Raw genomic sequence first — 25,616 nt, forward strand, 5'->3', positions numbered from 1 at the left:
TGGCGTGCTTGCATCCCTCAGGTGACTCTGTGTGTGGCGTGCTTGCATCCCTCAGGTGACTCTGTGTGTGGCATGCTTGCATCCCTCAGGCGACTCTGTTTGTGGCGTGCTTGCATCCCTCAGGTGACTCTGTGTGTGGCATGCTTGCATCCCTCAGGCGACTCTGTTTGTGGCGTGCTTGCATCCCTCAGGTGACTCTGTGTGTGGCATGCTTGCATCCCTCAGGTGACTCTGTTTGTGGCGTGCTTGCATCCCTCAGGTGACTCTGTGTGTGGCATGCTTGCATCCCTCAGGCGACTCTGTTTGTGACGTGCTTGCATCCCTCAGGTTACTCTGTGTGTGGCATGCTTGCATCCCTCAGGTGACTCTGTGTGTGGCATGCTTGCATCCCTCAGGCGACTCTGTTTGTGACGTGCTTGCATCCCTCAGGTTACTCTGTGTGTGGCATGCTTGCATCCCTCAGGCGACTCTGTTTGTGACGTGCTTGCATCCCTCAGGTTACTCTGTTTGTGACGTGCTTGCATCCCTCAGGTTACTCTGTGTGTGGCATGCTTGCATCCCTCAGGTGACTGTTTGTGGCGTGCTTGCATCCCTCAGGTGACTCTGTGTGTGGCGTGCTTGCATCCCTCAGGTGACTCTGTGTGTGGCATGCTTGCATCCCTCAGGTGACTCTGTGTGTGGCGTGCTTGCATCCCTCAGGAGACTGTGTGTGGCGTGCTTGCAGAAACGGCTTCTCTCGCATGACTCCCCCACAAAGCTTCTCCTTGTGGATTGTCCTTTGGAGGTGGTCTGTGGATTGTCCTTTGGAGGTGGTCTGTGGATTGGAGGTGGTCTGTGGATTGTCCTTTGGAGGTGGTCTGTGGATTGGAGGTGGTCTGTGGATCGTCCTTGGCTTCTGATATTTTTCTTGGCCTGCCACTTCTGGGCCTAACAAGAACTGTCCCTGTGGTCTTCCATTCCCTTACTATGTTCCTCACTCACTCAATCTTTGTTTTCAGATCCTTTGAGAGTTGTTTTGAGGAGCCCATGATGTGACTCTTCAGAGAAGATTCAAATAGGAGAACAACGTGCAAGTGGCCACCTTATATACCTGTTCTCATGATTGGATACACCTGGCTATGAAGTTCAAAGCTGAATGAGGTGACCAAACCAATGTAGTGCTTCAGTAAGTTCTCAGTAAATATTACTGTGTCCATCAGTTATTAGATAGATCAAACTGAAACAGCTGTTGCAAAAACCCAAATTTTGATAACTAAAAATGATTAAGATAATTAGGGGTGCCCAAACTTTTTCATATAACTGTATATACAACCCCATGTATATATAAAGATATCATGGTATTATTAACATTGACTGGCCATAGGGTTGAGGACTTTAGAATTCACTGTACATTGAGAACTTTCCGGGTATGCAGAAAATGAAAGACTGCTGGGTATTTATTTTGATCTGCGCATTGCAGTACAGACATGCGGACTGTAGCTGGAACCACAGATGTGCACTAAGTGCGTAGACATGCGCATGGAGCTCAATAATAGTGTTGAATTCTAAGTCTGATGACTTGCGCACTGAGACCATAGCAGTAGAACCTATGTCTTTTGACATGCGTCATAGCAGAATTATCCTGGATCTCATACTGAGTCTATGCACAGACGCAATAGGGAGTGATTGGTGATTGAAACTGCACCACCCCATCTCCTCCTTGTTTAATTCCCTCTGCTCTGGTGATTGACACTGCTCCACACCCATCGCCTCCCTGCTAAGCTCCTTCTGCTCTGGTTATTGATATTGCTCCACACCCATCTCCTTCCTGCTCATTTTATTCTGCTCAGGTGATTGACATTGTTCCACACCCATCTTCTTCCTGCTCAGTTACATCTGCTCTGGTGATTGATACTGCTTCACACCCATCTCCTTCCTGCTCATTTCCTTATGCTCTGGTGATTGATACTGCACTACACCCATCTCCCTGCTCAGTTCCCTCTGCTGATTGATACTGCACCACACCCATCTCCTTCTTTCTCAGTTCCTTTTCTGGTGATTGATATTGCACCACACCTATCTCTTTCTTGCTCAGTTCCTTCTTTTCTGGTGAGTGATATTGCAGCACACCCATCTTCCTTCTCAATTCCTTCTGCTATTGCTCCACACCCATCTCCCTCCTGCTCAGTTCCTTCTGTACTGGTGCTTGCTATTGCTCCACACCCATCTCCTTCCTGCACGGTTTCATCTGCTATGCTGATTAATACTGCCCGACACCCATCTCCCTGCTCAGTTCCTTCTGCTCTGGTGATTGATACTGCACCACACCCATCTCCTTTCTGCTCATGTCCTTCTGTTCTGGTGATTGATACTGCACCACCCCATCTCCTTCCTGCTCAGTTCCTTCTGCTCTGGTGATTGATACTGCACCACACCCATCTCCTTCCTGCTTAGTTCCATCTGCTCTGGTGATTGATATTGCTCCACACACATCTACTTCCTGCTCATTTCCTTCTGCTGTGGTGATTGATACTGCACTACACCCATCTCCCTGCTCGGTTCCCTCTGCTATGCTGATTGATTCTGCACCACACCCATCTCCCTGCTCAGCTCCTTCTGCTCTGGTGATTGATACTGCACCACACCCATCTCCCTGCTCAGTTCCTTCTTCTCTGGTGATTGATACTGCACCACACCCATCTCCTTCCTGCTCATTTCCTTCTGCTCTGGTGATTGATATTGCACCACACCCATCTCCTTCCTGCTCAGTGCCTTTTGCTCTGGTGATTGATATTGCTCCACACCCATGTCCTTCCTGCTCAGGTCTATCTGCTCTCGTGATTAACACTGCTCCATACCCATCTCCTTCCTGCTCTGGTGATTGATACTGCACTACACCCAGCTCCTTGCTCATTCCCCTCTGCTCTGCTTATTGATACTGCACCACACCCATGTCCCTGCTCAGTTCCTTCTGGTCTGGTGATTGATATTGCACCACACCCATCTCCTTCCTGCTCCGTGCCTTTTGCTCTGGTGATTGATATTGCTCCACACCCATGTCCTTCCTGCTCAGGTCTATCTGTCCTGGTGATTAATACTGCTCCACACCCATCTCCTTCCTGCTCTGGTGATTGATACTGCACCACACCCAGCTCCTTGCTCATTCCCCTCTGCTCTGCTTATTGATACTGCACCACACTCATCTCCCTGCTCAGTTCCTTCTGGTCTGGTGATTGATACTGCACTACACCCATCTCCCTGCTCAGCTCTTTCTGCTCTGGTGATTGATACTGCTCCACATCCATTTCCTTCCTGCTCATTTCATTCTGCTCTGGTGATTGACATTGCTCCACACCTCCAAATCCATCTCCTTCCTGCTCAGTTCCTTCTGCTCTGGTGATTGATATTGCTACACACCCATCTCCTTCCTGCTCAGTTCCTTTTGCTCTGGTGATTGATACTACACTAAACCCATCTCCTTGATACTGCATCACATCCTTCTAACACAGGAGCAAGAAGCAGCTATCTCTGCAAGCTAAGTTCTTTTATATTAATATATGTGAGTGAGTTTTGGAGCGTGCAAGTTTTTGATCTAAAGTGCATACACAGAGGAGAATCCCATAACAGGCCACATGACTAGAGATAATGTAAATCCTCCTATAAATCTCACCTGCCTAACACAACAAGAAGTTGGGTGCGCCTTAAAAACATTAAAATCACCGGGCCCAGAAGGTATCCATTCTAGATTTTTACAAGCAAAAAGTACTGTGTTAGACAGACCTATATTCCTAATATTTTAAGATTCTATAATGACAGGGATTGTTCCACAGGACTGGCGTATAGCTAATGTGGTACCAATATTCAAGAACGGGTCAAAGAGTGACCCTGGAAACTATAGGCTTGTAAGTCTATCATCTATAGTGGGTAAAGTATTTGAGGCGTTTGTAAGAGATGCTATACTGGAGTATCTTAATAAAATAATCTTATAACATGGCACCAGCATTTATGAGAGATCGGTCCTGTCAGACTAATCTGATCGGCTTCTATGAAGAGGTCCTGGACCTGGGGGAGGCTGTGGATGTTGTGTATCTGGACTTTTCAAAGGCATTTAAAACTGTGGCGCAGAGAAGGATACTGTACCACAGAGAAGGATAATATCATATAACAGAGGGATTTGGAGAAGCTGGAGTCTTGGGCAGTGAAATGGCAAATGAGGTTTTATGTAGATAAATGTAAGGTTATGCAGTTATAAGTTATAAGTACAGTTATGTGCTAAATAATAAAACACTGGGTAAAACTACTTCTGAAAAGGACCTGGGGGTATTGGTGGACAGTAACCTCATCTATAGTGATCAGTGCCAGGCAGCAGCGGCCAAGGCTAATAAAATAATGGGAGGCATCAAAAAAGGTCGAGATGCTAAAGATGAGAACATAGTTTTGCCTCTTTATAAATCACTGGTCAGACCACACATGGAATACTGTGTACAGTTTTGGGCACCGCTATACAAGAAGGACACAGCTGAATTGGAGCGAGTGCAGAGGAGGGCAACAAAGGTCATTAAGGGAATGGGGGGGTTACAGGACAAGACAGGTTAAAAGACGTCTTAGGGGAAATCTGATTACAATGTACAAATATATGAATGGACAGTACAGAGATCTTTCTAGGGGTCTTTTTACTCCTAGGTCTGTAACCATGACAAGGGGGCATCCTCTACGTCTAGAGGAAAGAAGATTTCACCATCAGCATTGACGCGGGTTCTTTACTGTACGAGCGGTAAGACTGTGGAACTCTCTGCCACATGATGTTGTCATGGCCAATTAATTAAATAAGTTCAAAGGAGGGCTGGATGCTTTTCTTGAAAAATATAATATAAGTTATGGGAATTAGATTTCCAGTGATACGTTCATCTAGGGATTATTCTGATTGCCATTGGAGTCGGGAAGGAATTTTCTCCCTGTGATAGGGCAATTATCATCCGCCTCATGAGGGTTTTTGCCTTCCCCTGGATTAACACAGTAGGAGTTCCCTAGGTTGAACCCGATGGACTCTTCTTTCAACCTTATTAACTATTAACCCATCTTCCTGCTCAGTTCCTTTTCGTCTGGTGATTGATACTGCACCACACCCATCTCCTTCCTGCTCATTTCCTTTTGCTCTGGTGATTGATACTGCACAACACCCATCTCCATGCTCAGTTCTTTTTGCTCTGGTGATTGATACTGCACCACACATTGTCATGAATGTGCCTGGGATGAACTCCATGCGCCCCTCAGCTCGTGCTGCGCGGCTGAGATGGCGCTGATATCCAGTGTTTTTGTATGTCTTGTGCAGTAACCTGAACCCTGTCTGTACACCGGCCTATTTCTAGCATTATGTTCAGCCCCACCTGTTTGCTGTGTGCTCTGGCTATTTAGGAGTTACACTGCTGCCAGTTCTGATCCACAGGTGATTTGGTTTGGAGCCTGGAGCCTTGTCCAATAGGGGGCTGGAACTGTCTCCTGGTTCCCTATAAGTATTTGGCTAAGGCTCATTCTAGTGCCGGATATTGAGCTTGTCTCTGCCTGCTTGTGGTTCTGCTATATTCTGTCTTTTCTCTGACCCTTCTGCCTTGTGTTCTGACCATCCTTGCTAGCCGCCTGCCCCTGACCATACTGCTTGTTTTTTGACTCTGCTTATAAGATTGTGATTTTGTACTTTTGCTGCCCGATTGTTGTGACCCGGACTGTGGACTCTTCCTTATTGTGTTGTTTGTCTTGTCTTGTTTTGTGTTCCACCTATCCCGGCCAGGGATCGCCGCCCAGTTGCTTGCCGCCATCTTAGGGCAGATTGTGGCAAGTAGGTAGGGACAGTGGGCGGGGTTAAGAGTAGGGTCCAGTGTCTGTGTCCGCCATCTTGTCTTTCTTCGCGACCAGTCCTAACACACGTATCTCCCTGCTCAGCTCCTTCTGCTCTGGTTATTGATACTGCTCCACACCCATCTCCTGCTCCACACCTGCAAATCCATCTCCTTATTGCTCAGTTCCTTCTGCACTGGTGATTGATATTGCTCCACACCCATATCCTCCCTTCTGCTCTGGTGATTGATACTGCACTACTGCCATCTCCTTGCTCAGTTCCTTCTCCTCTGGTGATTGATACAGCATTACACCCATCTTCCTGCTCAATTCCCCCTGCTTTGCTGATTGATACTGCACTACATCCATCTCCCTGCTCAGTTCCTTCTGCTCTGGTGATTGATACTGATCCACGCCCATTTCCTTCCTGCTCATTTTCTTCTGCTCTGGTGATTGACATTTCTCCTCGACTCTAAATCCATCTCCTTCCTGCTCAGTTCCTTCTGCTCTGGTGATTGATACTGCACCACATCTATCTCCCTGCTCAGCTCCTTCTGCTCTGGTGATTGATCATGCACCACACCCATCTCCTTCCTGCTCAGTTCCTTCTGCTCTGGTGATTGATATTGCTCCACACCCATCTCCTCCCTGATCGACATGTTTTGGAGGATCCGCCCTCCTTTCTCAAGAAAGGAGCGAGGATCCCCCGAAACATGTTGAGGTGTTTTGTCTCCCATCAGCTTCAGTAGTTTGTGACATCACAATACCCAGCAAAAGACTTTTACATTGCAAGTGGTGCACATGTTACCGGCCGGAGCACTTCCCTTGTGAACAGGATATTTCAATTGGAGCAAACAGACTGCAATTCTCTTCAACAATCACTACACCACCATCAGGAGTGAGGATTGCTAGCTTCTTTTCACACTATCCCAGAGGGCATACAGGTAGTGGATTACCTGAAAAACCTCAACCTGGATAGAACATGTACCTGGAGGTTAGTACTGGTTATACGCCCATAGTGTAGGGCTTTTTTAACAGTCTATTTTACATTTTATTTATCAAATGCGCGTACAATTACTTTGTTTTTTGTTGGTACTACTATTGGGATATTCAGGTGATCCCATCTGTCCTTAGTACGCAACTAGTTCACACAGACAGCGCTCAAGTACACACCCACCTGTTTTCACTCTAGTATTATATTTCATTTCTAACTAACCCTCTAATTTCAGGTATCCTAGACTATTTGTACTGACGCAGTATTTTTATTTTTCTGCCGAAATGCTTCTATCTCATTTGAAATTTTATTATTTTTATTAATTATCAACAGCCAATGTGGGTTAATCTTGATATCGCAACTTCCTATTTCTCTGTGGGGTCGCTCCCCAGTTTGTATGTTATTTTACATATTTTTACTAATGTTTGTCTATCACATAATACGAGATCTATTCTTGAGGCCATATTGTAGGTGGAGCTAAAGCTTGAAAATGCCTAGTGTCATACAAACAGCTCCAGACATCCTCCCATTCCACCTCCAGGGCAAATGTTGCTAGGGAGGAAGGATGCGAGGAAGACGCCGCCCTGCCCCCACGCTTGTCCAGCACTGGGTCCATAATGTAGTTAAAGTCTCCTGTAACAATTACTGGAATCCCCTGTTTATCCTTCGTAAAATCCATTTACCTTGATATGACTTCTAACGTGAATGGAGGGGGCACATAGACTGCGAACAAAAGTAATTCTTCATCAAGCACATGACAAAGAGGGAGATACATCTTCCTACAATCAGCAATTTTTTTTGTTTAACTATATATTTTATCTGCCAATGTATTAAAATGGAAACCCGAGCAGAATAATCCGAAAAAGGTGTGTGGAATTCTAGTACAGCCCAGCGTCTCTTTAAGCGACTAATAGTGTCAATGGTCACGTGTGTTTCCAAGGGACACAGTATAGTCGGGAGATGTATATCAATTAAGTCAAGCATGGCCTTCCGTTTTGACTTGTCCCCCGTCCCTCTCACACTCCATGGCAATATATTAACTGCAGTCACAGTTTACGCACACACAAAATATAAAATAAAACACACCCCGTCTGGCCCGATTCCCCCTTCTCAGTGTACCACGCCGCCAACCACAGCACCCCCCCCAATAACTCAACCAGCTACCTCCACAGCCCCCTTCCCTGGCGCACGCCCACCCCAGCCCGGGGAGACAGCAGCAAACCACCCCACAGTGTACCACACCGCCAACCACATCCCCCTCCCCCTATAACTCAACCAGCCACCTTCAGAGCCCCATGCCTGGCGTCCCATAACTCAACCAGCCGCCTCCAGAGTCCCGTGTCCGGCGCATGCCCACCATAGGGGCACAGCAGGGGGAGGCAGCAGCAATCCGCCCCACAGTGTCCCACACCGTTCATTTTTTATTTAATTTTCATTGCCCCCAGTAGCCAGAATCCTGACGAGGGGCAAATACCCCGGGCAGCAGTCTGTGAATGGATGCCTAACCTTGGTAACCCTTGTCTTATGTCGTTATACTCGCCATAGAGTTAGACTTTGACTCACAGGGGCCACCCTGGTGTTTCCCTATTTAGGTCCTAAAGCTGGTAATAGAGTGAGGACCCGAGGGACTACGTATCAGGGTGGTTTGGTGCTCTCCCCACTAGGAGGCGCCCCTTGGCAATGGGCTTCCTTCTCTGGAGAGAGGGATATCTGGCTATTCCTGTGTTCTGAGACTCGTAACTGAGGCTCCACGGACCCCTTCTTTGCATACCACACCGTTGACCACAGCCCCCCCCCCCCATAACTCAACCAGCCGCCTACAAAGCCTTGTGTCCAGCGCACGCCCACCCCAGGGGCAGTGGGAGGCAGCAGCAAGCCACAGTGTACCACACCGCTGATCACAGCCCCCCCCCCACATAAAAAAAACCTCAACCAACATATTGTCATAAAGTGTACATATCAGCTAGCTTCCAGGGTCCTTAAAGGTTTTAAGGTCATATACAACACAAAACATATATAATCATTATACAATTTAATATTATAACCCCTTGCTATCCGGCCAGTCAGTGATTTCCTGTGGGGAATTGACTTTCACTTTTGGGAGAAACAAGAGAAAGGAAAAATCTGTTTTCCTCCGAGTGATTCTGGAGTAATCTGAAAATAAGATTCATTCCCCATTATATTTTATTAAATCATTTAACCCTGAGTATTAACTGTGATCTCAAACACCTGGAACATGGCTCCCTCCCTCCAGGGCATCAAACTCTGTCACATTGACCACCTTGTCTCCACAGAAGGAGAGAGGGAAGCTTAGGTTACTGTCCCACATAGATATTTCTTAAAGAGAATTCTGTCCATTCATTCACACAAGGACTAAAAGAAAAAATAGCTTTTGTGGTTTAAAGCCATGTGGCAGCATTGCAGGCAGCTCTCTGTCACTTCCATGTGTGCAGGCTTTGTCATGTGTGCAGGCCTTGTCATGTGTGCAGGCCTTGTCATGTGTGCAGGCCTTGTCATGTGTGCAGGCCTTGTCATGTGTGCAGGCCTTGTCATGTGTGCAGGCCTTGTCATGTGTGCAGGCCTTGTCATGTGTGCAGGCCTTGTCATGTGTGCAGGCAGCTCTCTGTCACTTCCATGTGTGCAGGCCTTGTCATGTGTGCAGGCCTTGTCATGTGTGCAGGCCTTGTCATGTGTGCAGGCAGCTCTCTGTCACTTCCATGTGTGCAGGCTTTGTCATGTGTGCAGGCAGCTCTCTGTCACTTCCATGTGTGCAGGCCTTGTCATGTGTGCAGGCCTTGTCATGTGTGCAGGCCTTGTCATGTGTGCAGGCAGCTCTCTGTCACTTCCATGTGTGCAGGCCTTGTCATGTGTGCAGGCAGCTCTCTGTCACTTCCATGTGTGCAGGCCTTGTCATGTGTGCAGGCCTTGTCATGTGTGCAGGCCTTGTCATGTGTGCAGGCAGCTCTCTGTCACTTCCATGTGTGCAGGCCTTGTCATGTGTGCAGGCAGCTCTCTGTCACTTCCATGTGTGCAGGCCTTGTCATGTGTGCAGGCCTTGTCATGTGTGCAGGCCTTGTCATGTGTGCAGGCCTTGTCATGTGTGCATACTGTGCCATGCAGGTCATACTGTCTGATCATCTGCTGCATATGGCATATACTGAAGCTCCCACCAGACCTTATGGAGTGGGTTCACTGCTGTAGGATCACTCTGTGCCCTGATGTCTATGGGAGCTAATAAGAGGGGGGGGAGGGGCGACAGGTCATATAACCCTGGTCAGTGGAGGCCTTCTCTTCAGGGAATCAAAACGTAATCATATTGATCACTTTATCTTTACAGGAGAGGAAAGGGAGAAAAGTAAAATTACTGTCCAACATATATATATATATATCTATATATATCTATCATTCAGCTCACTCAGTGACTGCAGGCAAAGTTACAAGCAGCTCTTTGTCATGTGTGCTGACCTTGTCATGTCTGGCATTATTGTCCATCCCTCTGTCCATCATCTCTGTTGGCATTTTCTTACTATAAATCGTGTCCCTTATCATAGTCCCCCATCCAGGGGCCCTACATACATAACTTCTGGTGCCAGGGAGGCCAAGGGGAGTCTGCGTTGGTGCAGATCGGCCTCAGCTGCCTCCAAGCACACTGTGAGGAGGAGGGCTCTTTACATCTGTGGCGGAGGGATCTCTCCTGGCTCGCGCCCGCCAGCCGGATCTCCTTCCACAGCTGGCTACCGATTCTCCCATCATCCTGCCAAGGAACACCCCAGTCTGCTACAGCCGCGGCCATATGTTATCCTGGTATCCACGCTGTCCTTACCACAGCCTTCCCCATGATGAGCGACCATTTACCAGGTAACCTTTGTCTTCCTAGGTGATTGACATCCCGCCTTTCCACTCCCTTTGTGGTTTCTCTGTGTGTTTGTGTGCCTGGTCCAGTTCTAGGCCCCTGACCTCCTATATAACTTCCTCCTAGTCCCCCCACTGGCTGTCAGACTAAAGTAAGCATGCTCAGCGTACCCCAAGGTCACTGCTTGTTCTGACCTTGGCCCTTGTTTCCCTGACTATATCATTTTGGCTGCGCTGTCCGTTTGGTTTGACCCGGCCTGTACCACTGTCCTTTGGTGTCTGTCTGTCACGGTGGTTGTCAGCAGTCCCGTAGGGCTGTTTGAGGCTAATCAGCAGGATCAGCTGGGTGGGGCCATGCTAGGGCTCATGGTCGGTGCCCTCCCCCGATCCTTCTCTAACCAAACTCCACCTGTAGTTGTATCACTTTGGAAATCTCTCCATAATAGTAGTATAGGTGATGGTGGTGTATGGTGTGATTGCCATAATTCTGTACATGAATGTATGAGGTAGATGAATAGGCTCAGTGGTGTAAATCCCCTCTATGGATATCCTCACCTTCTCCTGCAGCAGATGCTTCCTCTCCTCCTGCAACTCCTGCAATCTTCTCTGTAACCTACGAGACTCCTTCACATGATAGGAAATCGCTTCTTTCAACTGCACATTCTCCTTAAAGACCGATCTTCCAACATCACCCAGCTGCCTGAAAGATGAAGACCATATTGTAAAACGGGCTGCAAAAAGTTCTCCTCATCCTCAGACCCCTCTGTCCTCCTCCTCTAGACCCCCTCTGTGCTGTTCCAGACCCCTCTGTCCTCCTCCTCTAGACCCCCTCTGTGCTGTTCCAGACCCCTCTGTCCTCCTTCTCTAGACCCCCTCTGTCCTCCTCCTCTTCCTCAGACCCCTCTGTGCTCCTCATCCTTCAGACCCCTCTGTCCTCCTCCTCTAGACCCCCTCTGTGCTGTTCCAGACCCCTCTGTCCTCCTTCTCTAGACCCCCTCTGTCCTCCTCCTCTTCCTCAGACCCCTCTGTGCTCCTCATCCTTCAGACCCCTCTGTCCTCCTCCTCTAGACCCCCTCTGTGCTGTTCCAGATCCCTCTGTCCTCCTCATCTTCCTCAGACCCTCTGTCTTCCTCCTCCTCCAGGCTCTTCTGTCCTCCTCCTCCTCCAGGCTCCTCTATCCTCCTCCTCCTCCAGGCTCTTCTGTCCTCCTCCAGGCTCTTCTGTCCTCCTCCTCCTCCAGGCTCCTCTATCCTCCTCCTCCTCCAGGCTCCTCTGTCCTCCTCCTCTAGACCCCTCTGTCCTCCTCCTCTTCCTCAGACCCTCTATCCTCCTCCTCCAGGCTCCTCTGTCCTCCTCCTCTTCCTCAGACCCCTCTGTCCTCCTCCTCCTCCTCCAGGCTCTTCTGTCCTCCTCCTCCAGGCTCCTCTATCCTCCTCCAGGCTCCTCTGTCCTCCTCCTCTAGACCCCTCTGTCCTCCTCCTCTTCCTCAGACCCTCTATCCTCCTCCTCCAGGCTCCTCTGTCCTTCTCCTCTTCCTCAGACCCCTCTGTCCTCCTCCTCTTCCTCAGACCCTCTATCCTCCTCCTCCAGGCTCCTCTGTCCTCCTCCTCTTCCTCAGACCCCTCTGTCCTCCTCCTCCTCCAGGCTCTTCTGTCCTCCTCCTCCAGGCTCCTCTATCCTCCTCCTCCAGGCTCCTCTGTCCTCCTCCTCTAGACCCCTCTGTCCTCCTCCTCTTCCTCAGACCCTCTATCCTCCTCCTCCAGGCTCCTCTGTCCTCCTCCTCTTCCTCAGACCCCTCTGTCCTCCTCATCCTTCAGACCCCTCTGTCCTCCTCCTCTTCCTCAGACCCCTCTGTCCTCCTCATCCTTCAGACCCCTCTGTCCTCCTCCTCTTCCTCAGACCCCTCTATCCTCCTCCTCCTCCAGGCTCTTCTGTCCTCCTCCTCCAGGCTCCTCTATCCTCCTCCTCCTCCAGGCTCCTCTATCCTCCTCCTCCTCCAGGCTCCTCTGTCCTCCTCCTCTAGACCCCTCTGTCCTCCTCCTCTTCCTCAGACCCTCTATCCTCCTCCTCCAGGCTCCTCTGTCCTCCGCCTCTTCCTCAGACCCCTCTGTCCTCCTCATCCTTCAGACCCCTCTGTCCTCCTCCTCTTCCTCAGACCCCTCTGTCCTCCTCATCCTTCAGACCCCTCTGTCCTCCTCCTCTTCCTCAGACCCCTCTATCCTCCTCCTCCTCCAGGCTCCTCTGTCCCCCTCCTCCTCCAGAACTCTTTGTCCTCCTCATCCTCCACACACCTCTGTCCTCCTCCTCCTTGTGACCCCTCCACCTCTAGGCCCCTCGGTCCTCCTCCAGACCACGCTTTCCTCCTCCTCCTACAGACCCATCTGTCCTCTTTAGACCCATTTGTCCTTCTCCAGACCCCTCTGTCCTCCCCCAGATCACTCTGTCCTCCTCCTATTCCAGACACCTGTGTCCTCCTCCTCTTCCTCAGACCCCTCTGTCCTCCTCCTCTTCCTCAGACCCCTCTGTCCTCCTCTTCCTCAGACCCCTCTGTCCTCCTCTTCCTCAGACCCCTCTGTCCTTCTCCTTCATCTCTCTTCTCTGCCCCCTCCTCCAGACCCCTCTGTCCTCCTCTAGACTCCTCTGTCTTCATCCTCCAGACCCCTCTGTCCTCCTCCTCTAGACTCCTCTGTCCTCCTTCTCTAGACTCCTCTGTCCTCCTCCTCCAGACCCCTCTGTCCTCCTCCTCTAGACTCCTCTGTCATCCTTCTCTAGACTCCTCTGTCCTCATCCTCCAGACCCCTCTGTCCTCCTCCTCTAGACTCCTCTGTCCTCCTCCTCTAGACTCCTCTGCCCTCCTTCTCTAGACTCCTCTGTCCTCCTCCTCCAGACCCCTCTGTCCTCCTCTTCCTCAGACCCCTCTGTCCTCCTCCTCTTCCTCAGACCCCTCTGTCCTCCTCTTCCTCAGACCCCTCTGTCCTTCTCCTTCATCTCTCTTCTCTGCCCCCTCCTCCAGACCCCTCTGTCCTCCTCTAGACTACTCTGTCATCCTTCTCTAGACTCCTCTGTCTTCATCCTCCAGACCCCTTTGTCCCCCTCCTTCTCCTCCAGACCCCCTCTGTCCTCCTAGTGGCAGTGAGAGGATACACACCCTACATACAAGGAAAGACGCTGTAGTGAGGAGAGGATACACACCCTAGATAGAAGGAGAAATGTGCAGTGGGGAGGGGGTACGCACCCTAGATCGAAGGGAAGACGCCACAGTTAGGAGGGGGTACGTATCATAGATAGAAGGGAAGACGCTAGTCCTCGTTCCCCTTCCGGTGGTTCCGAACATCCCTGACTTACCTAGTAACCCAGCTGACACCTGCTATTTCTGACATCTTTAAAATAAACTTCCCACCCATGCTCAAGACCGTTGAGGCCGACTTGCAGTGGGTTTGGCCGTTGTTCTATCTTCAAAATAAATGTCCTCCCTAGATTGTTGTATCTCTTTCAGGCCCTACTGGTGGCAGTGCCCTAATCTTACTTCCGGCAACTCTCCTCACTCTTAATCCAATTCATCTCGGCCCACAAACAATCCATTCAGTGAAATCTGTCCCCCTGAGGTTACGAGGCGGTGTGGGCCTTCCTCATATGTACCACTACTACGCGGCGTTTTAGATTGGCACCGTCACGCTTCTACTAAGTTATGGGTAGGTTTTGAAATGGCCCTCTCCCCGCTCCTCACGGCGCCCTGGCTCCCCGTCTCTGTCCATTTCATCAATGCCCACCCTACCGTTGCTCCCACATTGAGCATCTGTCATAAGCACCTCTCCTCAGGGTTCCTTGCAGCCCTCCCCCCGTTCCCTGTTCCCTACTGGCAGGGAGAACCCTGTCTTCCAAGCCTGGTACAGGGCGGGTTGCTTAAGAGCCAAATACTTTCTTTGTGGCTCCTTCTGGCTGTCTCTCTTGGATCTGAAAGACCTTCCGGATTCCTTTCCTCTTGCGTTCGGGAGAGCCTTCCAGCTCCATCATTTCCTCCTCTCTCTTCCAATCCCGTCTTCTTTCTTTCGTATGCTTACTTCCTTTGAGACCCTCTGTCTTGGCTCTGGCCCTCTCTCACTCCTATATGCCATGTTGGCATCCCCGCCGGAACAGCCACCTCCTCCTTTCCTGCCTGGCTGGGAGGAAGACCTTGATATGACCTTCTCTACAGCGCAAGTGGAACAGGTTTAGGCCTGTGGATATTCCTCCTCCGTAACCAGGAGGCAAGATCTAAGGTATTATCCGGTTGGTATCGTGTCCCTACCCATATTCGTGTCCCTACCCACTATCCCTGGCTTGGGATAGTCTTGGGTGTTAGCCAGCTCCCGGTACTCTATTTTATTGTCTCCCGCACATTCCACCCTCTGTGTATAGGGGCCCTCTTCTCTGCCACAGTTTCCCACATGTATTGCAATTGTTGGCTGCTGTATCTTTTACATGTTGTAAAAGAATTAGAATTAAGAATAACAAAAAAAGAGTGGAGACGCTGCAGTGAGGAGAGGATATGCACCCTAGATAGAAGGGGAGATGCAGCAGTGAGGAGAGGATACGCACCCTAGATAGAAGGGAAGATGCTGCAGTGAGGAGAGGATACGCACCCTAGATAGAAGGGGAGACGCTGCAGTGAGGAGAGGGTATGTATCATAGATAGAAGGGAAGATGCTGCAGTGAGGAGAGGATACGCACCCTAGATAGAAGGGGAGACGCTGCAGTGAGGAGAGGATACGCACCCTAGATAGAAGGGAAGATGCTGCAGTGAGGAGAGGATACGCACCCTAGATAGAAGGGAAGATGCTGCAGTGAGGAGAGGATACGCACCCTAGATAGAAGGGGAGATGCAGCAGTGAGGAGAGGATACGCACCCTAGATAGAAGGGAAGATGCTGCAGTGAGGAGAGGATACGCACCATAGATAGAAGGGGAGACGCTGCAGTGAGGAGAGGGTATGTATCATAGATAGAAGGGAAGATGCTGCAGTGAGGAGAGGATACGCACCCTAGATAGAAGGGGAGACGCTGCAGTGAGGAGAGGATACGCACCCTAGATAGAAGGGAAGATGCTGCAGTGAGGAGAGGATACGCACCCTAGATAGAAGGGAAGATGCTGCAGTGAGGAGAGGATACGCACCCTAGATAGAAGGGGAGACGCTGCAGTGAGGAGAGGGTATGTATCATAGATAGAAGGAGGGATGCTGCAGTGAGGAGAGGATACACACCCTAGATAGAAGGAGGGATGCTGCAGTGAGGAGAGGATACGCACCCTAGAAAGAAGAGGAGACGCTGCAGTGAGGAGAGGATACGCACCCTAGATAGAAGGGAAGATGCAGCAGTGAGGAGAGGATACGCACCCTAGATAGAAGGGAAGATGCTGCAGTGAGGAGAGGATACGCACCCTAGATAGAATGAAAGATGCTGCTGTGAGGAGAGGATACACACCCTAGATAGAAGGGAAGACTCTGCAGTGAGGAGAGGATATGTATCATAGATAGAAGGGAAGACGCTGCAGTGAGGAGAGGGTATGTATCATAGATAGAAGGGAAGATGCTGCAGTGAGGAGAGGATACGCACCCTAGATAGAAGAGGAGACGCTGCAGTGAGGAGAGGATACGCACCCTAGATAGAAGGGGAGACGCTGCAGTGAGGAGAGGATACGCACCCTAGATAGAAGGGAAGATGCTGCAGTGAGGAGAGGATACGCACCCTAGATAGAAGGGAAGACGCTGCAGTGAGGAGAGGATACGCACCCTAGATAGAAGGGAAGAAGCTGCAGTGAGGAGAGGATACGCACCCTAGATAGAAGGGAAGACGCTGCAGTGAGGAGAGGATACGCACCCTAGATAGAAGGGAAGATGCTGCAGTGAGGAGAGGATACGCACCCTAGATAGAAGGGAAGACGCTGCAGTGAGGAGAGGATATGCACCCTAGATAGAAGGGAAGATGCTTCAGTGAGAAAAGGATACGCACCCTAGATAGAAGGGAAGACGCTGCAGTGAGGAGAGGATACGCACCCTAGATAGAAGGGGAGACGCTGCAGTGAGGAGAGGATACGCACCCTAGATAGAAGGGGAGACGCTGCAGTGAGGAGAGGATACGCACCCTAGATAGAATGAAAGATGCTGCTGTGAGGAGAGGATACGCACCCTAGATAGAAGGGAAGACGCTGCGGTGAGGAGAGGATACGCACCCTAGATAGAAGGGAAGACGCTGCGGTGAGGAGAGGATATGTATCATAGATAGAAGGGAAGACGCTGCAGTGAGGAGAGGGTATGTATCATAGATAGAAGGGAAGACGCTGCAGTGAGGAGAGGGTATGTATCATAGATAGAAGGGAAGACGCTGCGGTGAGGAGAGGATACGCACCCTAGATAGAATGAAAGATGCTGCTGTGAGGAGAAGATACGCACCCTAGATAGAAGGGAAGACGCTGCAGTGAGGAGAGGATACGCACCCTAGATAGAAGGGAAGACGCTGCTGTGAGGAGAGGATACGCACCCTAGATAGAAGGGAAGACGCTGCAGTGAGGAGAGGATACGCACCCTAGATAGAAGGGAAGACGCTGCTGTGAGGAGAGGGTACGTATCATAGATAGAAGAAACAAGAATTGGGGACAGCGTTCATCCAAGAAAGTATAAATGATAAGTGAGGATCTGACCGCTGTCCGAGATGATCTTAAAGAGTCACTGTCGTATTTTTTTTTTTTGCAGAAATCAATAGTCCAGGCGATTTTAAGAAACTTTGTAATTGGGTTTATTAGCCAAATCTGCCATTATCTGCATGTAAAAAGCCTTTTCCCAGGTCCCCCCCTCCTTCCTCTTTTTCATCCACTCTGAAAAATCAGAAAATTGTGACTTGTTGCAGGAGACGTCCCCTGTCTGCTCTATGGAGAGGGGAGGGGGGAGGGGGGAGGAGGAAGGAGGGAGTTAGCCGGCAGCAGAAAGCAGATAACAGAGGATTACAGGCACGGAGCTGGGTGACAGCTGTAATCCGAGCTCAGACAGGTCACTGGTGATGGTCAGAACAGATAACGGGTGAGGGATTTGTAGATTAACTCTTTGTTGTCCTGTTTTGGTCTTTTCTTTAGCTCTCTCCATAGGAGAACAATGAAGACAGGGGGGAGAGCTTCAAACTGCTTTTTCATGATAAAAATGCATTTTTCGGATAATAAACCCAATTACAAAGTTTCTTAAAATCGCCTGGACTATTGATTTCTGCAAAAAAAAATTTCACGACAGTGACACTTTAAACATGCCCCTGATGTCATTGCTCTTCAGGAATGCCATTTTACGCCTCATTCATTCCCTAAATATTTTCACCCCTGTACTCTACAGTTTGCATTGCCCCATGCCAATCTAAAGCTAGGGGAGTTATGTTCCTTATCCGTAACTCCTTTCCCTTTACAATACAAAAAGAAATAATAGACCCAGAGGGTCGTTTTCTGGCACTATTGGGTACGGTGTATGGGAAACAACTGTGTCTGGTTAACTCCTATGCCCCTAGAGATGACCCTTTAAGCTTTTTCACTAGGAAGTGTACACTTATTTCTGACTTGCAATATGATATGCTGATTTGGGACGGTGACTTTAATATGGTTTATAATGGCAAATTGGACCAACAACGCTCCCCTGCACCGTACTGTTGCCCAGCAGCGTCTTTTGACTTCATCCTTTTCTGACCTATGGGTGGCGGATGTGTGGAGGGAACATATTGGCACTGCAAGAGGCTACACCTATTTCTCACCCACTCATCATCATTATACCAGGATTGACTGGGTTCTGACCTCCACATCCGCCCTGCCTGCACTTTTATATGCTAAACATGTTCTCTCAGTTTGGTCGGATCACGACATAGTGTTGGCTGAATTTGATCTTGTAGGTAAACTCTCTGCGCCCTTTAAAGGGGTTATCCAGCGCTACAAAAACATGGCCACTTTCCCCCTACTGTTGTCTCCAGTTTGGGTGGGGTTTTGAAACTGAGTTCTATTGAAGTAAATGGAGCTTAATTGCAAACCGCACCTGAACTGGAGACAACAGTAGGGGGAAAAGTGGCCATGTTTTTGTAGCGCTGGATAACCCCTTTAACCCATAGCTGCACCAGGACGTTACTGAACGTCCTCGTGCCGCTATGGGAGTTCAGAGGGGGGTCGCGCGGCGAACTGCCGCGATCCCGGGTGCCGCATGTAGCCCGGGCTCGCGGCTATTAGCGGGCACGGTAATTAAGTACTTAGAAGCAGCTGTCAAAGTTGACAGCTGCTTCTAAATACTTGCTCATATCCATCCCTGGTGGTCTAGTGGGGGGATCGCCCCCCTGCGGCGCGATTGTGGGGGGGCGATCCCCGCATCCATCCCGGGCCGGGGTCTGCGCCGTAATGGCGCTGATCCCGGCTCGGCATTCTATTGCTTTTGGCTGCAGCAGCCAAAAGCAATAGAACACCGATCTCATGGATTTATGCAGTATAACTATACTGCATGGATCTCTATGAGAGATCAGAGTGCATATACTAGAAGTCCCCCAGGGGGAATAACCCTAACCCCAGGGGGCTTCTAGTATATGTGTAAAGTAAAAGAAAAATGTATTGTTAATAACACAAAATCCCCTCCCCTAATAAAAGTCTGAATCACCCCCCTTTCCCCATTTTATAAATAAAAATAAATAAATGAATAAACAAACATGTTTGCTATCGCCGCGTGCGTAATCGCCCGAACTATTAATAAATCACATTCCTGATCTCACACGGTAAACAGCGTCAGCGCAAAAAAATCCCAAAGTGCAAAATTGTGCATTTTTGGTCGCATCAAATCCAGAATAATTGTAATTAAAAGCGATCAAAAAGTCATTTATATGCTCAATCAAGGTACCGATAGAAAGATCACATCATGGCGCAAAAAATGACACCTCACACAGACCCATAGACCAAAGGATAAAAGCGCTATAAGCCTGGGACTTAAACAACCCCCCCCCCCCCCCAATTAAAAAAAAAAAATTTTTTTTTCAATTTCACCACACATATAATTTTTTTCTGGTTTCCCGACACATTTTAGGCAAAAATTACATCTGCCATAGCAAAGTACAATTAGTTGCGCAAAAAATAAGGGCTCATTTGGGTCTCTAGGTGGAAAAATGCAGGCGCTATGGCCTTATATACACGAGGAGGGAAAAATGAAAACTGGCTGTGTCCCCTAAGGGTTAAATGGAGGCTAAATGAATCCCTACTAACGAATCCCCGTTTGCACCAGCAGTTTTAGGACGATCTTATTTCTTATTTTAGAGCCAATGCTGTGCCGTAATCAGACCCTTGCTGGGTATGGTTGGCCCACAAGGCGTTCATGAGAAGTAGACTGATTTCCTTGGCTACAGGGGTGAAGAGGGAACGTAATAGGGCCCAAGCCACGTTAGAGAATAGGCTCTTAAGGCTTTCCATTGCACACCAACGTAACCCTACTATATATTTATTAAAAGCTATGGCAGATGTTAAATTGCAACTTGATGCGGTTCTCACCCACAGGACAGAAAAAGCAGTACGCTGGACACAAGCCACGTACTATAAATGAGCCAATAACCGGACAGACTTTTAGCTAAGATGTTAGCTCAGAAACAGAGGATGAGCCACATTCATAAGCTACAGGTACGCCTGGGGCTCTATGCCTCTTATCCTGACCGCATTTACAAAATTTTCCACTCTTTCTACTCTTCCCTCTATGCAGATCCCTCCCCCCTTCTGACCCCCAAATCAAGCACTTTCTAGATTCCCTCCTCCTTGCATCTATATCACCGGATGAACATTCCCTACTTAACCGTCCTATCACAGAGGAGGAAGTAACAGAAGCGATATATCGCTTAAAATTTGGGAAAGCGCCCGGCTGGGCCGGGTTTTCAGCAATGTATTATAAAAAGTTTATTCTTCATATTGTTCGCCCCTTAACTCAATTTTTTAATTCCCTCCCTGATCGCTCCTCTGTCCCTCCTGAGTCTTTAGATGCCCTGATTACACTTATTCCCAAACCTAATAAGGACCCTACCCTATCCACTACCTACAGGCCCATTTCTCTAATAAATTTAGATGCCAAACTTCTCACTTCTATTCTCTCTTCCCGCCCTAATCCCCTTCTCCCCAGACTAACATATAATGACCAGGTGGGGTTCATCCTGGGGAGGCAGGCCCCAGACAATATCCGCAAAGTTTTAGATATCATTAATTGGTCTAACGCTTCCACAACGCCACTCATGCTGTTGCCACTTTATATAGAAAAGGCGTTCGACAGTTTGTCCTGGGCCTTCCCTTTTCGGGGTTTTACGCCGCATGGGATTTGGGGGGTCGTTTGTTAATATATTCCATTTACTTTACTCCTCACCTTCAGCATTTCTTAAACTCCCCTCATCTACTGCCACTACTATGCCTATTTTACGGGGCACTCGCCAGGGGTGTCCATTATCTTCGAGAAGGTCTCAGGCCTTTGACTTAGTTTGATTAATACAGAGACTCTCTATTGTAATGTCCCCCTTCCCAGCAAAAACTCATTTCCCTGAACTTTGGCTTTCCTTCCCTTCCCGCTCGCTTTCCTATCTTGGTGTAAAACTTACTGACTCTTTCTCCTCTCTATACACTTCTAACTTCCTATCTCTCTTTTCTGCCATAAGAGCAGATCTTCATAAATGGAATATGCCCCATCTCTCTTGGCTTGGCAGGGTAAATGCGGTGAGGATGGTGATTCTGCTTTATTACTTTCGCTGCTTACCGATCCCCCTGGCTCGCTCAGATATATTGAGCTTACAGAGGGATATTTTCCGTTTTATTTGGAATTGCCGTAGGCCCTGCATTGCTAAAAAAGTTATGTTCATACATAAAAGGTCTGGTGGCTTATCAGTTCCCAACCTTCACAATTATTATTTAGCAGCCAGGCTTGCGCAACTAATGTTGATTAATGCAACCGAGGGTCGCCCCCAGTGGGTCCAGCTGGAATCAGACTTGGTAGCCCCCTACTGCTTACCTGCTCTCATGTAATGCCCACCCTCCCTAGACCTCATGCTTCTGTCCAAATAGTATTGCACTCTCTAGCTCTATGGCGTAGGGTACGCTTTAAGAAAAACTTGCAGTCCCCAATCTCCCCTTTATTGCCCTTACTTGGTAATCCCTCGTTTCCTCCAGGATTGTCCCCCCTTATGTTTCGATGGTGGGTTACCAACAAGTTTCTTAGGCTCCACGATTTTCTAAAACGTAAACGACTGTATACGAAGGAGGAATTTGTGGCCCATTCCCATATGCCTACCTCTGAATTGTTCGGGGCTAACCAGGTCTTCTCATATTTCACGACACTAATACCCAGATCTAAAGAGGTCTTCTTGACTGACTTTGAACGGCAAGCACTTTACACCCCTTCTAGGACTGGTATGTTGTCCCTTCTTTATTCTCTACTTAACTACCTACCCTATATGGCACAGTGGGAAGCTGATCTTCACATGTCTTTGTCTCCAATCCAGTGGAAAACCAGCAGGGAAATTCTCAGCAAAGGTAGCTGTCAGGTTTCCTTGACAGAGACTGCCCTTAAAATCCTGCACAGGGCTTATTATGTACCTACTAGGCTTCATGCCATCTATCCAGATGTTTCCCCACTGTGCTTTAGAGGGTATATAGCAGATGGTACTATGTTTGGTGGTCATGCCCTGTAGTTCACTCAGTGGTCGGAGTGATAACTGATGTGATTGGATATAACTATCCACTGACACCCCAAGCTTGTCTTTTCGGAGTCCGACCATCTAAGATGCCGAACCAGTTGTTTAAATTGTCGCAATTTATTCTTCTCGCGGCATATATTCATATAGCTTCTTGCTGGAAACAATCCCACCTATATCTGGACAGAGCCCTAGCTAGAGTTCACGATATTATGCTCTCAGAAAAAATAGCAGCTATTTGTGGTGATATGGTCGACTTATATGAGAAGACCTGGACCCCCTGGTTTACCTCCTCCTATGTAACTGATACCTCTTACTATGTATCCCTGTGAGATCCAATCGTCCCCACATTTATTTTACACTTATTATTTCCTTTCTATTTGTACATGATACGGTACCTTAAACTCTTTTCCTTTTTCTATTTTTGTATTTTCTTTGTTTTCTTAAAGTTGGCCATGTAGGCCACTGATTGCTGTACTTGCTTTTCTTGCATCTAAATAAACTTGATGGGGGAGATTTATCAAAGGGTGTAAAATTTAGACTGGTGCAAACTGGGCCCAGCAACTAATCAGAGCTCCTCTATCATGTTACCAGAGATGAAAGCTGAGCTGTGATTGGTTGCTGTGGGCAGTTTGCACCAGTCTAAATTTTACACCCTTTGATAAATCTCCCCCGATATGTTTGACACTAAAAAAAGTTCCATAAAATCGCTCTATTCCCCGGCTTATAGCGCTTTTATCCTTTGGTCTATGGGGCTGTGTCAGGTGTCATTTTTTGCGCCATGATGTGTTCTTTCTATCGGTACCTTGATTGCACATATACGATTTTTTGATCGCTTTTTATTACAATGTTTCTGGATTTGATGCAACCAAAAATGCTCAATTTTTGCACTTTGGCGGGTCTTTGCGCTTACACCATTTACTATGCGAGATCAGAATTGTGATAAATTAATAGTTCGCGCAATTACGCACGCAGCGATATTATGTTTATTTATTTATATTTATAAAATGGAAAAAAGGGGGGTGATTCAGACTTATATTAGGGGAGAGTTTTTTTTTTATTAATGAAAACATTTTCACTTATACAGTAATTAGAAGTCCCCTGGGGGCTCCTATATACACAGCACTTATCCCCCTGGGGCCTCCTATACACATAGCACTGATCCCCCTGGGGTCTCCTATACACAGAGCACTGATCCCCTATAAACACAGCACTGATCCCCCTGGGGGTCTCCTATATACAAAGCACTGATCCCCATGGAGGTCTCCTATATACACAGCACTGATCCCCCTGGGTCCTCCTATATACACAGCACTGATCCCCCTGGGGGCTCCTATATACACAGCACTGATCCCCCTGGGGTCCTCCTATATACACAGCACTGATCCCCCTGGGGGTATCCTATATACACAGCACTGATCCCCTATATACACAGCACTGATCCCCTGGGGGTCCCCTATATACACAGCACTGATCCCCCTGGGGGCTCCTATATACACAGCACTGATCCCCCTGGGGGGCTCCTATATACACAGCACTGATCCCCCTGGGTCCTCCTATATACACAGCACTGATCCCCCTGGGTCCTCCTATATACACAGCACTGATCCCCCTGGGGTCCTCCTATATACACAGCACTGATCCCCCTGGGGTCCTCCTATATACACAGCACTGATCCCCTGGGGGTCCCCTATATACACAGCACTGATCCCCCTGGGGGCTCCTATATGCACAGCACTGACCCCCCTGGGGGGCTCCTATATACACAGCACTGATCCCCCTGGGTCCTCCTATATACACAGCACTGATCCCCCTGGGTCCTCCCATATACACAGCACTGATCCTCCTGGGGCCTCCTATACACAAAGCACTGATCCCCTATATACACAGCACTGATCCCCCTGGGGGTCTCCTATATACACAGCACTGATCCCCCTGGGGTCTCCTATATACACAGCACTGATCCCCCTGGGGACTCCTATATACACAGTGTCACGGCCGCGGCGGCGTCCCGTGCTCCGGGCCGCCGCCGCGACTCCTCTCTTTCCCATGCAGCAGCCGGTCCCCGCCTCCTAGGGCGGGCGCGCGTCGGCTGTCTCAGATTTAAGGGGGCAGTGCGCTCCTAATTGGTCATGCACACAATCACTCCCTATAAATTCCAGCCCTGCCCCACTGCAGGTGTTGGAGCCTCTACATGCTTCCCATAGCGTTTGGCCCAGCTCCCTGTTGTTCCTGATTCCTGTCCGCTACCTGGTCCCTAGTCCTTGTTCCTGATTCATGTCCGCTACCTGGTCCCCACTCCTTGTTCCTGGTTCCTGCTTCCCCGTTACACTTTGGTTCCTGTGTTCAGCCTGTCACGTGCGGTCTCACCTACAGACCATTGCCAGTACCATCTCCTGCCTACTGCTCCTGCCACGCCTCGCCTGCCGTCACTAGCAACCGAGCCAGGGGTAGCGACCTGGGGGTCGCCTGCCGCAGCAAGGCCATCCCGCCTTGCGGCGGGCTCTGGTGAAACCCAGCAGCCCCTTAGACTCCGCTCCCTGGTGAGGTTAGTGCCATCGCTAGTGACGGTCCAGTGGATCCACTACTCCAGGCGTTACAGTAGGCTCCAACCATGGATCCCGGCGAGGTGCCTGATCTCCGTGACGTCGCCAGAGTGGTCGCTCAACAGGCTCAACAGATACAGCAACAGTCGCAGCAAATCCAGCAATTGACTGCCGCTCTACAGCAGCATACTACAGCCCAGCGCCCACCACCACCTGCAGCCACCTCGAGACTTCGATTGGCCCTCCCGAGTAAATATGGAGGCGATCCCAAGTTGTGCAGGGGATTCCTGACTCAATGCACGATGCATATTGAACTTTTAAGTAGTCAGTTTCCCACCGAGCGCTCTAAAGTGGCTTTCATCATCAGCCTATTGGAGGGTAGAGCTCTGGCCTGGGCCACGCCACTGTGGGACCGTGATGATCCTGTTGCTGCCAATCTCCGGGCCTTCCTGGCCGAGTTTCGCTCCGTCTTTGAGGAACCTGCCCGTGCTACTTAAGCTGAGACTGCTCTTCTCAACCTCTCTCAAGGGAGCTCCTCTGTCGGTGACTATGCCATCCAGTTCCGCACCCTGGCAGCTGAATTGGACTGGAACGAGGCCGCCCTATTAGCCACCTTCAAGAAGGGCCTATCCGGTCGAGTGAAAGACGTGCTCTCCGCCCGCGACCTCCCTACATCTCTGAACGATCTTATCCTACTGGCTACCAGAGTCGACAACCGATT

The 25,616-nt window shown here is 49.2% G+C and overlaps 1 protein-coding gene across 2 annotated transcripts in view; it reads right to left on the minus strand.

Annotated features, from left to right (window-relative positions):
- Window positions 1-25,616, minus strand: part of BBOF1 (basal body orientation factor 1) — a 149,186-nt gene that overhangs the window by 40,731 nt on the left and 82,839 nt on the right. For both annotated transcript variants that reach the window (XM_069950848.1, XM_069950847.1), the window contains one exon: window positions 11,216-11,360. In XM_069950848.1, coding sequence (XP_069806949.1) covers window positions 11,216-11,360 — 145 coding nt within the window. The remainder of the gene's footprint in view (window positions 1-11,215; window positions 11,361-25,616) is intronic.

The sequence above is a fragment of the Dendropsophus ebraccatus genome, chromosome 13 (genome assembly GCF_027789765.1).
Source record: "Dendropsophus ebraccatus isolate aDenEbr1 chromosome 13, aDenEbr1.pat, whole genome shotgun sequence".
Classification (NCBI taxonomy): Eukaryota; Metazoa; Chordata; class Amphibia; order Anura; family Hylidae; genus Dendropsophus; species Dendropsophus ebraccatus.